This window comes from Pinus tabuliformis, chromosome 8, assembly GCF_031772625.1.
Source record: "Pinus tabuliformis cultivar Carrire ecotype Pingquan chromosome 8, CPIR1, whole genome shotgun sequence".
Taxonomy (NCBI): domain Eukaryota; kingdom Viridiplantae; phylum Streptophyta; class Pinopsida; order Pinales; family Pinaceae; genus Pinus; species Pinus tabuliformis.
In genome coordinates this window covers 2,025,654,652-2,025,670,205 of record NC_142294.1, presented here as the reverse complement: position 1 = coordinate 2,025,670,205, position 15,554 = coordinate 2,025,654,652, and the positions used below count along the sequence as shown (strand labels likewise).

The following is a 15,554-nucleotide window of genomic DNA, read 5'->3' as shown; positions in this document are numbered from 1 at the left end:
TGTGATACATTCCCTTCAAGTCTTCTACCCTGAACGATCCTATGAGATCCATCCGAGAATTCTTGAACTTCCTATCTTCAATGATAAGGTTTTTTACCATCCTTCTGATCATGTCTGTGTAGGGAGGATTTTGGCTCTTGCTCCTATCATATGGAGGAAAGAACAGGAGGCATCCCTACATTAAGGTCTTGAAGGCTTTGTTCACCCAATTGTTGCTCTCGTAACAGTGATTTTAGGACGCTCATCCTCCAGTCTATTGTAAATTACTTCCCAAGTTGTTGCTCTTCTAGCTGCATCACAAACTATATCAGCAAGGATAGGAGCCATCTTTGTATCCTCTGTTTCAATAATGGTCTTCTTAGTTTGCTTCTGCATCATCTTTCTTAAGGACATGTCTTTTGTTGCTTGCCTGAAACAGACAAGATATATCAGTGCAGACGATATCAAGTAATTAAGACTGAAATCCTCTATGAAATGACTTTGGATTGTGAGAAAGGTTTTTATGAGATATTTGATTATAACTACCCATAACCTAGAAAATGATTATCCTCCCTCGAGCCGCTAAACATTAAATAGCCTATCAACTTGTTTGTTATTATTTAAAACTTAATTATTTTGCACGCTTTACCTCCTTAATCACAGATCATGGTATTTAAAGGGTTATCGTATAACGCTTTATCTGATATATTGAGCGAAATGCGATTGCAAAAATTGCAATATCGCATTTCGCAAATCGTTATCGTTTGTCCTAAGGCATGTTCAAGTTTTTTGCGAATTGCGAAATGACAGGATGAGGTTATCGCAGTGGGTGACCTTTTTGCATATCACAATTTCGTAAAGGTTTTATAAAATAGTGATGTGGAAAAGCGCAATATGTGATTTGCGATATAAGTTTCCTCCTTAGCTTATTTTGCAAGGTTTTGCTAAGTTTTCTCTTTAGAGTTAGGCATTATTATACTAGGCTTAAAATTTTAAAAAGGGTCCCCATTTTTAACTCAAATGCTAGCTATTGTTAGTTAAAAATGGGGGGGTTGTTTCGTAGTACAACAATTGGCGATTCACTTGGGAGAACCAGTTATCTCTGAGTAATTTTCTGAAATTTCTAAAAACTTTCAAAGTAATTGGAGTTATAAGAATAATGATTTCATGAGTTATAAGGTAAACAACATTTCTCTTGAACCACCATTACTTGCTGAGGCCCATCTGCTTAATTACTTCACCCTTGTAATGATAGAAATATAAATGTTAGCATTAGTCAATAATAAGATTTAAAATAATATAGTAGGTGCCTCCTGCAAATTAGTTTTTTTGTCTTTTACTCATTTATCATAGATAGAGCCTCTACTACCAGCAGGCGTTCATAGCCTCGACAGGGTTACCTTTTAACCAACAATGATCCATTATCCCATCTGTATGAATTTTCAGATTTCAAAATGATATTCGTTTGAATTGAATCTCACTTGGACTTTGTCCCCTTTTTTACCTTTTGAGTGTAATCATTTTCCTTAAAAGACATTATCTAGGCATGGTAACCTACTGATGACAATGCCATTCACCGGTTGTAAATAAACTGAACAAGCTAGCTCTTGATGAGACCCCTTTCCTTCTGATCAAGAAGATCATTAGCTATTACCATGTTTTGATATGCAGTATTGGTAATATCAGTTTTAATTACTTCCTTTGAACATGGTAAACAAGCTCGTAATGAGACTCTTTATATTTTGAGTTTTTATATTTTAGAATTACACTCTAAAAAAGGAAGATTTTAACAGATGGGGTGGGCCATTGGCATTTTTAATGGTTTTTGGTGATAACGATAGAGTTTTTTAAGATACTGATCTGCAGGAAGTCCTTGCTAGGTTAAAGATTATTTTTCTCGACTAATAACAAAACCTTCATATCCTATAAAGAAACGATTTTTTCGTAAAAACAAATGTTTTTAAGAAAGATCAAGTTTTTCTAAAGGGATGAAGTTTATTTTAGTACTCAAATGTCCTAATTGTTCCTTTTAAGTCCTATTTTCTTATAGAAGTGAAAAATCAGAAATGTTATCAAAGACTTATTTTGAAAAGCCAGGAGTAAATACTAGTTAACCGTTATTTTCCTAAAAAGCAATATATTACAAAATTGGAAGAGGTTAGCTCCTAAGAAAAGTACCTTTTAAATATTTTCCCATCAACAGGCAAATAATCTTTCCTACCGGATAAATCTTGTAAAAGAAACATTGATTGTTCAATTTTTTCAATAATTTGAAAAGGGCCAAGCCATAGTCTTTGGAATTTGGTATGTCTACCTTTTTCCTCATGTGCCTTGTCCCATTTCAGAACTAAGTCACCTACTTCAAATGATTTTTACTGGAAGAAGTTGTATTAAACGAAGCTTTGACTAATTTTTGATGATGGAAGTGGGTTGCTTTAGCCTTTTCTCTTTCTTCTTCGAGTTTGAGAATTTGAAATTGTCTAGCCTAGAGAGAAGATGAAGGGATTTCATTGATAAATTGTACTAGGGCAAGAGATGGGATTGCTACATTTGTGGGAAGAACAACTTCTTTTCCATAAACTAAAGCAAAAGGAGAAGAACCAATAAAGGCTTTCTGAGTAATCCTATCTGGCCATAGAGAAAATATTAATGCTTTACGCCAATTCCTATGATTTTGATCAATAGTTCTTTTGATAATTCTAATGAGGTTTTTGTTTGTTGATTCTGCTAATCCATTACCTCGAGGATAATAATTAGTTGAATATTTTAGCCTAAAACCTCTCTTAAGAGCAAATTCTACCATTGTATTTCCAGAAAAGTAAGATGCATTGTCAAACATTAAAGCTAAGGGTAAGCCAAACCGGGTAATTATGTACTGATCGATGAAATCTGTGATGTTTTATATATTAGCGATCTTTAATGGGACAGCTTCTACCCATTTAGTAAAGTAATCAGTAGATGTAAGGATGTACCTATGTTGCTTGGAAGAGTTAGGAATAATCTACCAATTATATCTAATCCCCATTGTTCAAATGGTTGTTGGATGTTAACTAGTTGTAAAGGGAATGCTGGCTTTCTTTCTCTTCCCACCATGGTTTGACAAATTTTGCACTTCCTTGCATATTCATGTGCATATTTAAATACCGTTTGCCAGTAATATTCTACATGTAGGATTTTGTGAGCAGCGATATTTCCTCCAAAATGTCCTCCAACTGGTCCATCATGTAATTCCTGCATGACCCTCTTAGCTTCAGGTTTCTCTAAGCGTTTTAGCAATACTGAATCATAATTCTTCCTAAAAAATACATCATTGACTACCTCATACTGATTTGACTTCAATCTTAAAGCTCACTTTGTTTTATAATTAAGGTGCATATGAGCATATTCATTTTTAAGATAAAATTTCAAATCAACATATTGTGATTACGTATCGTTGAGGCTTACCTTTGATATTTGCACTTCATTACCTTGATATTCTTCTGATGGCAACTACAAAACTCCTGTTAACATCCTGCAAAAACCTTGGCCCTTGACAATTTTAGCTGGCCAGATTTCTACATCATATTCTTGGAGTGCAGTTACCCAATTAGATCTTTTCTCCCCCACTTCTCTTTGAATCAGTACTTGTCTTACTACAGGGCAGGGCACAACTATCTTTGTATGGGTTTTAAGAAGAAAAGGTCTGAAATGTTTCATAGTTTTAAAGATAACAAATTCTTGTTTCTCTACAGCTGAATAATTTAATTCGACACCTTGCAAGTTAGAACTGAAAAAGGAGATGGGTGCCTCGACATTTTCATCGTTCAGCTGTGTCAAAACTGCAACATACAAAGTATCAGATATAAAAGTATATAATACAAAGGGATTGATAAATTCATGGGTTTTTAATGAAGGGGCATTAATAATGGCTTACTTTATCAACTCAAATGAATCTCTTTCATCCTTGTTCCATCTGAAAATTGCATTTTTTCTTATCATCGCTTGAAGGGGTAAGACTATTTGTGAAAAATCTGGGACAAATCGTTTAACAAAATTTATTTGGCCTAGGAATGATTGCATGGTTTTCTTATTGTGTGGGAGGGGAATTTTTTCTATTTCTTTGACTTTATCAGGATCGATGTAAATTTCTTTCTTGGATACTATAAACCCAAGGAGTTTTCCTTCTCGTAAAGCAAAATAAGATTTTTTGGGGTTTAAGGAAATGCCATATTTCATGCATCTTTCAAAGATGTGCTTGAGGTCTCTTAAATGATTGTTCCTATCCCTGGAATAGACTGTGATATCATCCAAGTAGATAAAAACTGATTTATTGATTAGACCTCTAAAGGAAATTTCCATAGCACGTTGAAATGTGGCACCAACATTTATAAGTCCAAAAGGCATTTTCTGATAGGCATATGTTCTCCACTTGATTATGAATGTTGTCTTTAATCTGTCATCTAGATGCAGAAGGATTTGATTATATCCTAAGAATCCATCTAGAAAAGATATTAATTTGGAACCTGCAACTGATTGCAGTACCTGTTCCATAGTAGGCAAGGGAAAAGTATCCTTTTGGCAAGGTTTGTTTAGGTTTCTAAAATCAATGCAAATCCTAATTTCACCATTCTTTTTCCTCACAGCTACCATATTTGATACCCATTTAGAATGTCTGACAGGGAAGATTATCTTGGCCTTTAGTAGCTTTTTCAATTCTGATTTTATTTGACTTTCAAGGTTCCGGTGAATTTTTCGAAGCTTCTGCTGAACTGGTTTTTCATTTGAAGTCATGGGTATGGTATGTTGAATTATAGAGGTATCATAGGTTTTGAGATTTGCATAATCCCAAGTGAAGACACCTTTATATGTTTTCAATAACCTGATGAATGATACTCTTTCTTGAGATGTTAAGTGAAGACCTAGGTTGATATTTTGAGGTTTCTCATTTGATCCTAGGTTTACTACTTCAAATCTCAGAGTAGAGCTTTAAGTTTTGGAGTTAGTAATTTTCTTAAATATATCTTTCAAATCATAAAGATCTTCTATCTTAACCACGGACTTAGGAATTGGGTTTAGATCAAGATTATTTTTTATTTCTATATCATGCTCGTGCTCGTCTATGATCTACTCTTATGTTATGTCCCTATAATACTAGTGATTACCCCATTAATATTGTAGTTGTATCCCTTATTAATATTTTTATGCCCCTATTGTCACCATATTGTTATTACTGTGCCCCATAGAATCCCTCTATTTTTATTTTTGTGCCTTTATATTATTATTGTTAGGTCGGTTGGGTTATATTGTGACTCCTTAGACTCCTATATATAGAAAGGAGGTTTTGTCATTTGAATCATCAAGGAATCATTCATTTGTGTAATGTAAAGGAGGTTTCCCCCTCGAAGAGGCTGAATTATAAGGCGTTGATCTATCTTTTCTATCTTTTTGTGAGCTGGTTTCATAACATTTGGTATCAAAGCTTTTGGATTCGAGGGTTTCGCTGCTCCAAATAGGTCATCGTGATATTTTCACTATAACTTTTTTTCTACGACGTTTCAGACACAAAAAAAAAACCCATTTGAGACAACATCGCACTGAATCTCGGGTATGAATTTTAGAGCTTTTCATGCTATATTTGCGGAGATATGATCTGAGGAAGTTGGTATTTTTGCAGACTCCTGAATTACATTCCAAACAGGTGACCTGGGGAAAATTGTCATAACTTTCTCTCTGAGCATCAGATTAAAATTTCGTAAGAAGGTACAGGAAGAGGACAGAATGTAGTTTCTTTTTTATGTTTTTTAGAGCCAAAGGTCGAAACAAGGACACGTGGAACGTCATACAAGTTTGCTCTACTGAACTAGTCTATACTCAGGTCACTATGGGAGATTTCGCATAACTCTTCCTTGGAGAATCCAATTGGGATCAGACTGGTGGCATTGGAAAGACGACACAGAGGGCTACTGCAGGTTGCAATTTCAAAACTGGATGATCTAAAATTACAGAGATACATCAGAGGCAATATCGAGCTCCTACAAAGTGAAAAAAGGTGTGTAGATTTTTTTAAATTCTTGCTTAAGCTTGGTTTGAAAAATTATTTTGAAGGAATTCAAAGGGCATAGTAGAGAATTATTATCAGTAACTGATTCCCCGAGGAAAGAAAATGCAAACACCTAGTAAGCAACCTGAAAGCTCCAGCATGACTCATGAAGAAGAGGAAGAAATGCTACATGATATATCAAAATTACAAGACCAAGTGCAACAAATGTCACTCTCACAAAAGCTAACATAAGCTAAGATAAATGGTGTGGAAGATAAGATGAATGGCATGGAAGCTAAGATGGACAATTTGAAGATAGATTTTAACACAAATTTGAAGACAAGCATGGCAGATTTGAAGACAGATTTGACAAATTTTCTACAAGAAATACTTACTAATGGTGAAAGGGTAGTAAAGGAAACTAATGATGCGAACAAAAGAAATGTTAATCATGATTTCATAGACTCTAATGTTGGATTGAAGACCCACCATATTCCAAAAATCGATATGAGGAAGTTTGATGGCAAGGATCCCGCAACATGGATATTACAGATGGAGCAATTTTTCCATCTCAATAATGTGCAAAACACATAAAAGGTACGTATTGCAACTTTATATTTGGAACCAAATAAGTTTGTATGGTATCAATGGCTTTGCTCTTGTAAACAAATTATCACTTGAGCAATTTTTACAGAATAATTGATAGCACATTATGAGGATACAAAAAGCAAGACCTTTTTTAGCCTATTGATAAGTCTCAAACAAAAGGGTTCAATAATGGAGCACATTGAGGAGTTCCAAAAATTGAACATAAGGGTAAAAAATATTCTAGAGGAGCATAGGATTGATGTGTTCATAGGGACTTTAAAGTATAATATCCAACATGATGTTCGCCTTTGGGAACTTGATTCATTAGAGAAGGCATTCAGGTTAGCAAGAAAAATGGAAAGCAAAATTATGGCAACCAGGAAGCATACCACTCACAACTATAAAGATGGAAGTGTTTTTGCCCCTAGTCTTCCACAACCTATAAGGTTGACGCCACAATGATTGGAAGAAAAAAGAGAAAAAGGGCTTTGTTACAGTTGTGATAGCAAATACACTAAAGGTCATAAGTGTTTTGAGAAGAAATTATTCTACATAGATTGTGAAGAGGAAGAAGAAAAGGAGCAAGAAAGGTCAAAAGAAGAGGATATACTCCAGGAACAAAGCCTAGATAAAGAAGAAATGAATCCGACCATATCTTGTAATGCATTGGCTGGAATAACCACTCCTCAAACCATCAAGATAGAAGGACAAATCAAAAAGAAAAAGGTAATAGTGTTGATTGATCCAGGAAGTACACACAATTTTATTCATTGTAAGGTAGCAAAAGAATTGAATTGTTTCCTATATCCAGCACCAGAGTGTCAAGTGATGGTTGCAAATGGAGGAACAATAAATTGCTCTGGAAAGTGCCATAATATCAAGCTATCCATAGGAGAATATGTATTGACTAGCCCAATGCTTTCCATTCCAATGTGAGGTGTTGATGTTGTACTAGGAGTCCAATGGCTACAATCCTTGGGTATGATAGCTTTTAATTTTCAAGAAATTTTCATGAAATTTTCTATGGAAGGAAAGGAAGTTGAATTAAGGGGTATTGCAAGGAAACCATGAAAGATAATCAGCTCTAACGGCATGACAAAGCTTCTAAAAAAGGAACAAAGAGGTGTAATTGCACAATTATGTTTGCTAGATGTTTCCACATCGAAATCATCTATTTCTCCAGATCTCCAAAAAATCTTGGACAATCATTCCAAGGTATTTGAGACTCCCAAAGGTCTCCCACCTATTCTTGATCATGATCATGCTATTCATCTGATTCTAGGAAGTGTTCCTCCAAAAACCAGGCTGTACAGATATCCCTATGCCCAAAAGAGTGAAATTGAACGTATGGTTGCAGAAATTCTAGAGGCTGGTATAATTCAACCTAGTCAAATTTCTTTCTCTGCTCCAGTAGTATTGGTACACAAGAAGGATGGATAATGGCACATGTGTTTGGATTATAGGGAGCACAACAAACTCACTATTAAAGATAAGTTTCCCGGTCCTGTCATTGATGAATTACTGGATGAATTGCATGGATCAATTTACTTCACCAAGTTGGATCTTCATTCAGGATATCATCAAATCAGAATGAAGACTGAAGACATTCCAAAAATAGCATTTAGAACTCATGAGGGTCATTATGAATTTTTGGTCATGCCTTTTGGCCTTACCAATGCACCTTCTACATTTCAAGGTTTGATGAATTCCATTTTCAAACCCTTCCTTAGAAAATTTGTGTTAGTATTTTTTGATGATATACTAATCTACAGCAAGTCTTGGAAGGACCATGTTGGACATGTTGATAGGGTGCTACAACTATTGGAGGAGAAACAATTATATGCAAAAATATCCAAATGTTTCTTTGGAGTACAAGAGGTGGAGTATCTGGGTCATATTGTATCTCATGAAGGAGTTAAGATAGACCCTAGCAAAATTAAAGCCATTAAGGAATGGAAAATCCCCACATCCATAAAGCATCTGCGAGGATTTCGCGGGTTGACAGGGTATTATCGCAAGTTTGTTAAGAATTATGGGAGAATAGCAGCATCTCTAACAACATTATTGAAGAAAGAATCATTTTCATGGACTCCAGAAGCAACAAAGGCCTTCGAACATCTTAAAGAAGAAATCTGCCAAGCACCGGTCTTAGCTACACCGGACTTCACGAAAACCTTTATTGTGGAATGTGATGCTTCAGGAAATGGAATTGGTGCTATTTTAATGCAAGATGAAAGACCCATTGCTTTTGAAAGTCGTTCAATCAAGGGAAAGTTTTTACACAAAGCTATTTATGAGAAGGAAATGTTGGAAACACTACATGCACTTAAGAAATAGCGACCCTACCTAATCGGAAGACACTTCAAGGTAAAAACGGATCATGATAGCCTTAAATACTTTTTAGAACAAAGATTATCCTCTGAAGAGCAACAAAAGTCGGTCACAAAGATGTTGGGTTATGACTTTGAAATCATCTACAAAAAAGGGAAGAAAAATGTAGTGGCAGATGCACTCTCAAGAAAGGATGAGGATGTGCAAGCATTGTTGTGCGCCATTTCTATTATCCAACCAGATTGGATAAATGAAGCAAGGGAGGAATGGAAGAATGATGAAGAAGTGTGGGCACTTATTCGAAAGTTACAACAAGATTCCAGTACATCTAATACATTTAGCTGGCAAAATGATTCGTTATGGTACAAAGATCGCTTATACCTTTGTAAGAATTCCCAACTCAAGAAAAATATTCTTATGGAATTGCGCACTTCTCCCTTAGGAGAGCACTCAGGATTTTTAAAAATTTACCACAGGTTTAAGAAGGAATTTTTTGGGAATGGCCTTAAATTGGATATTCAAAAGTTTGTGGTGGAATGTTTGGTTTGCCAACAAAATAAAGTTGAAACAATTAAGATCCTGGGTCTATTACAACCTTTATCCATTCCAAGCCAACGTTGGGAGGAGGTTTCAATGGATTTTATCACAGGTTTACCCAAGTTTGAGGGAAAGAGTATCATCATGGTGGTAGTTGACAGACTTACCAAGTATGCACACTTTTGTGCATTATCACATCCATTTAAAGCTAGTACAGTTTCTACTGCATTTATGGAAACAATTCAAAAGCTACATGGAAACCCAAAGATTATTGTGAGTGACAGAGATCCCATTTTCACTGGAAATTTTTGGACAGAATTATTTTCTTGTCTTGGTACTCAGTAAACAAATGTTTGGAAGGATATCTTCGTTGCTTTGTATCTGATAAATAGACACAATGGGTCAAATGGTTTCCTCTGTCTGAATGGTGGTATAACACATCCTTCCATACAGCAACAAAAATGACCCCATTTATGGCACTTTATGGATATCAGCCACCATCCATCACATCATATTTAAAAGAAAATTCTAAGGTTCAAGCAGTGGAACATCACATTGAGCATCAACAACAAGTCCTCCAACTCCTAAAGGATAACCTCGTGTTGGCGTAGAATAGAATGAAACAACAGGCAGATCAACATCGCAGTGAAAGAAGTTTTGATGTAGGTGACTAGGTATTCCTACGGCTACAACCATATAAACAAATGTCCCTCAAGCAAGCTAAGAAGGATAATAAATTATCACCAAAGTATTATGGTCTCTACAAGGTGTTGCAAAAGATTAGTACTATGGCATACAAATTGGAGCTTCCTGCAGCTTCTCGAGTGCACCCAGTTTTCCATGTTTCATGTTTAAAGAAGGTTATAGGCGACAAGCTCCCAGTTCAAACAATATTGCTAGAACTTGACGAGGAAGGAAAAATTATATTGGAACCGGAAGTAGTCACAGCAACAAGAACTCGACAACTATGAAATCGATCAATTTCGGAGTATCTCATCAAGTGGAAGAATTTATCCGCTGAAGATTCCACATGGGAGGATGAGAATTCTATACAGAAGCATCCAGAACTACTCAAGTGTTGAGGACAACACTTTTTTGAAGGAGAGGGGCATGTTATGTCCCTATAATACTAGTGATTACCCCATTACTATTGTAGTTGTATCCCTTATTAATATTTTTGTGCCCCTATTGTCCCCATATTGTTATTACTGTGCCCCATCGAATCCCTCTATTGTTATTTTTGTGCCTTTATATTATTATTGTTAGGTCGGTTGGGTTATATTGTGACTCCTTAGACTCCTATATATAGAAAGGAGGTTTTGTCATTTGAATCATCAAGGAATCATTCATTTGTGTAATGTAAAGGAGGTTTCCCCCTTGAAGAGGCTAAATTCTAAAGCATTGATCTATCTTTTCTATCTTTTTGTGAGCTGGTTTCATAACATCTTCATATGATCCTTCCGATGTAAGGAAATTTACTATATCTGCATCATTATTGAATACTCTCCAATTTGTTATATTGTCAAGAATAGATGTCCTAAATATTAATTCTAATGAAAATATGTCTGGACTGAAGTCTTCTGATGGTATAAGTCTAGATGCCACATTTTCAAGTAAATCAACACTTGTGTTCTAGAATCTAGGGATTAAAGAAATGTTGAAAGAAAAACAATGAGAAGTCAATTTCTGAGCTAAAAATTGATAGTGTTTAAGATGCCCAGAAACATAGTGAATTGTATTGCTCACTTGTTTCACAATTATTTCAGAGTCACCATAGACTCAAAGGTATTTTACATTAAGACTGATGGCTTTATAGAGTCCTTGGATCAGTGCTTCATATTCAGCAATATTATTTGTACACTAAAATTCAAGTCTGCAGGCCAACATAATTTTCTCTCCTTCTGGATTGATCAAAATGCATCTTTCACTTGCACCGTCTTCTGATTTAGAACCATCAAAATAGAGAGTCCAAAAAAGAGAGTCATTATAAACTTTATCAACTAAATTTAAACTCTTGGAAGCATCTGTTTGTGAGAAATTCTCAATTTGAGAAACTACGACATTATCTAAAAAGGGAGACTTTTGAGCATTAAAATATCCTAAACAGGACTCAGTTGAGTAGTTTCCAATGATGTTATTAGTGGAGGAAACAGGTTCATTGCTTCCCTCAAGGTATGTGAATATATATTTCATGAATTTTTCTCGTTCTACCCTAATTTGGTTTGGTTGACCGTTGTGTGGCAACAACATGTGAGACCAGTCAGTTGAAAAATAACCATGCAACTTTTCAGACCAATCCCTGCCGAGAATCAAACCATAAAATTCAAGGATATCAGCCACCAATATATCAATTATTTGTGAAACTTTTGGATGAGAAGAAAGCCTAATTGGAATTGATGTTATTTCCCCAAGTACTTCTACTTTCATCATGTCTAACTAAACTATGTGTACTGCAGATTTTTGAGGTGTAATGTTCAATTTAGTACACACAACCCTTGGCATTATGTTTGAGAAGGTTCTTGAGTCAACAAGGTAGTTATGAACATTCCTGTTGAAAATTTCATAAGAAAGCAGAAAGGGAGGAACATGAGAAATAGACCTATCACCAATCATAACTAGATCTGAAGGATCTACTTTATTTGAGGATGAAGGAGGTTTTCCCATATTGTAGGCGGCTTGAGTAACTACAGCAGATGGTAGGGGAGATATTGGAACTGCTTTCAATTCTCTTAACAAGATTTTCTGTTGTTGTTTTAGTTTAGTGAGCTCATGCAACGTAATATTAGCTCTGGTCTTTTTCATGTCTTCCACTATATTGTATTCGATCATATCCGAGATTACCAATTTTTTTGAGGCACTCAGGGAATCTAGAGGAATAGGATCGGTTTGGATGGTCTTAGATTTCTTAGTTACTATTTTCTCTTTTGTAGGAGTAGTAGCTTTTTGCTTCTAATTTGTGGTAGACGTGTCAGGAGAATTTTTACTTCTGGTAGTTACTGGCATTTCTTGTGCTTCTTCTTCAGTTGGGAGAATAAAATCCCACATCCCATTTAGTTCAATTTCTTCTTTTGTTTCAACTTCTTCATCATTTGGTGAATCTTCTCTTGATTCTTGGTCAAATTCAACATTTGAAATGTTGTTTGGGGGTTGTGATATAGAAGAGGAGTTCTTTTTGAATGATCGAAAAGGTCTTTTAGGAACATAAGATTAAGCGACCTGTTTTTTAATTTCTACCATTTCATTGGACATTGTCTTTAACACTTTCTGAAGGCCTTCCAGATCGAAAGGGTCCTTTGAATTTTTCTTCTTAGATTCATCCTTAAATGTTACTTTCTTGGTCTTCCTCTCATCTGTTTATGATCTTTTTTCCAAAGCTAAGATTCTTCTTTCTACAAACAGGACTTCTTTCATGTTTTCTACAAGGGTAGCCTTATTGGCTCTATCTACAAAGATTGCAATATTGGAAGGAAGAGATGATATATACCATTCTATTTGTACATCAACAACAGGTTTAGAGGTAGTTTGGATTTTGTTTAGCAATTTGTTAAATCTGGAGTTGAAATCTTTGATCTTTTCATTTGTATTAGCTTTTAAATTAGAAAGATCATTGATCAAGGATGCTATAGTTCTGTCATCACCAAATTTTGCAAGAAATACTTCTTGAAAAGTATGTTAATCTCTAATTGAACCCACTAGAAGGGAAAAATACCAAGATCCAGCAGATCCTTGGAAAGTATAAGGAAATAGCCTGATTACAACATCTTCATGTGCAACCACATTGAGATTCATGGCTAATATAAAATTGTTTAGATGTTCTTCGACCGGGAGAGCATCGTCAGGATTATACTTAGGCAACCATTTTTCTATATTTTCTGGGAATGAATCTGGATTTACAACCAGGACAGCACCAGGATTAGTCCAAGGTTGAGCAGGTTGATTGGCCATAACTTGAGTTGAGGACTAAGAAAATGGGAAGGTCGGTCCAGAAGTAGGTATAGATGGCGAAGAAATTACTACTGGGTTAGTACCAATAATTGTAGTACTAACGGGGGAAGTGGATATTTGAGAAGTAGTGGATTGAATAGAAGTGGATGAAGGAATAGATAGTTGGAAAGGTGAAGTGATCTCACTAGTATCTGATTCAGATACTGATGAAGTGACTTTCCTATGTCGTGGAGGGATAGGGAACTCAAAAGGAGTGACCCCAAGTTTCTCACTTTGCAGTCTAGTCAATACACCAGTTTGTTGTAATAAGGAGGTAACACTTTCTTTAGATAATCCGGGTCTCTCTAGCTTCTCAGAAGAAATAGATAGATATTCCAATTAATGTATTAAAGAATGAACTTCGGTAGATTCGGGAATATAATATGGAGATGGTGGTTGCCTTACTACTTAGGGAAACGAGGGAGATGTTTCTATAACTTCATATTTCTGGTCAGGGGATTCTGAACAAGATCTAGAATGTATAGAAGTGGTGGAGGGGTTTTGACTCTTGTGAATGCTTTCCAAATGATATTTAGGTTTATATGCCATTCACAGCTGAAGGCCCTCCTTCTGGCGCCAAAATGTTGCAGCCTCAGAATTCTGTTGCCAAATCATGGGGGATAACCACCCAGTCTAAATCTTAAGACAACTCCTTTTCCATTTAAAGTGGTCGCTCTAACTGGGGATAATAGGACTAGTTTCCCAATGTGGGTTTTAAAATAAGAGTGTGATGCAGGAGGTTGACGAAAAATGAGGTGGTAGTCTTTAATTAGACTAATGGTTAACTTTATAACCAATCAGCTGCGCGCAAACAAGTTCTTTATGTATATTTTCCTTCTAAGGGTCCCGCTTTATCCCACCAATCACTGTTGGTCCCTCATTGACTTCTCCTTTTGGTTGAGCATTTCAATCCATGCCGTTGATCCCAACTCTCCAGATCCAATGGATATCGCATGGTCCACCTATCAACTTTCCCGGACAATATTCACCGTTGATATTAGCCATCCAATCGAATGGCCTTCACGCAATCTCGCACGAATTCTTGCATGGATGCTATCAGGTTGAGAGCACATGAGAAAAATGGTTTTCTCATGCCACGTGTCGACTGCTAAAGCTAATCATGTGAAACTTCCCAATACCATTTACCTCCTTTCGGGTGCGCGAGATACTGCTTCCCACTTATCAAATACAACCCACGTGGTTTATTTCATTCTTTAAGAAAAAGTGCTTAAGGGAAAGTTTTAGTGCTTAACCACAATATTAACCCTTAACAATAATTGACCGTGATTTATAAATAAAGTGTTTAAACAAAGGAAAATACTCGATTAATTTTAGAATGGTGATACACAAATATAATGAACTTTTGCACCAGGATTAACACGCAACACCACACTTAATCCTTTATTCAATAAAATGTAAATTACAGAGTCTTGGCCCTCTTGGCCCAATTACAACAGTTTTCTGACCTTTGTTCAATCTCAAACCCTATCTCTGTTACTCAAAACTCTCACTTACACACTATGTTCTCAACCATCTAATCTCTATCATTATATTTTTTTTCCCTTTTATGAATCGAATCCTATCCTAATTGCATTAACAACTCGATCCCTATTTTAATCAATCTAACAATTAAATCTCTATTCTCAAGCTCTATTACACACCTATACTAACAACTTATCTCTTACTCTAAAAATAATACATTATTCTAATTATTACAATAATGAAGTAAAGATCATTTTCGAGAGGTCCAACCCTCTCTATTAAAACTGAATTTGACCACTCAGGTCAATGAAATTCATCTCATTTTAGCCACAACATGTGAACATACAATCACATTTCTAGCTAAGTCTAGATGCTCCTGCAACAGACTCCTAGGGAAGAAAAGAATTCTTCATCAAACTTTCAGGGTTTACTCCATAAGTCTGCATCTCTGCTGTTGTTAACCAACTAGCATCCTCCATTGACTGTCCCTTCCATTTGACTAAGTACTGAAAATAAACCTGTCCTCTCGTTCTTTTGGATACTCTTTTCTCCAAAATAGCTTCCACTTCTTTCTTGACCTTCTTTGGAATTTGTTCTTCCAAGTTTAAAGTTTGAACTTCATCTTTTGTAGGTT

At 35.6% G+C, this 15,554-nt stretch overlaps 1 protein-coding gene across 1 annotated transcript in view; it reads right to left on the bottom strand.

Moving 5' to 3' along the window:
- Nucleotides 1-201: 201 nt before the first annotated feature.
- Nucleotides 202-15,554, bottom strand: part of LOC149244560 (cytochrome P450 85A1-like) — a 51,016-nt gene continuing 35,663 nt past the window's right edge. The window contains exon 9 of the mRNA XM_089371585.1: nt 202-409. Within this exon, the coding sequence (XP_089227711.1) occupies nt 202-409 (208 nt within the window). The remainder of the gene's footprint in view (nt 410-15,554) is intronic.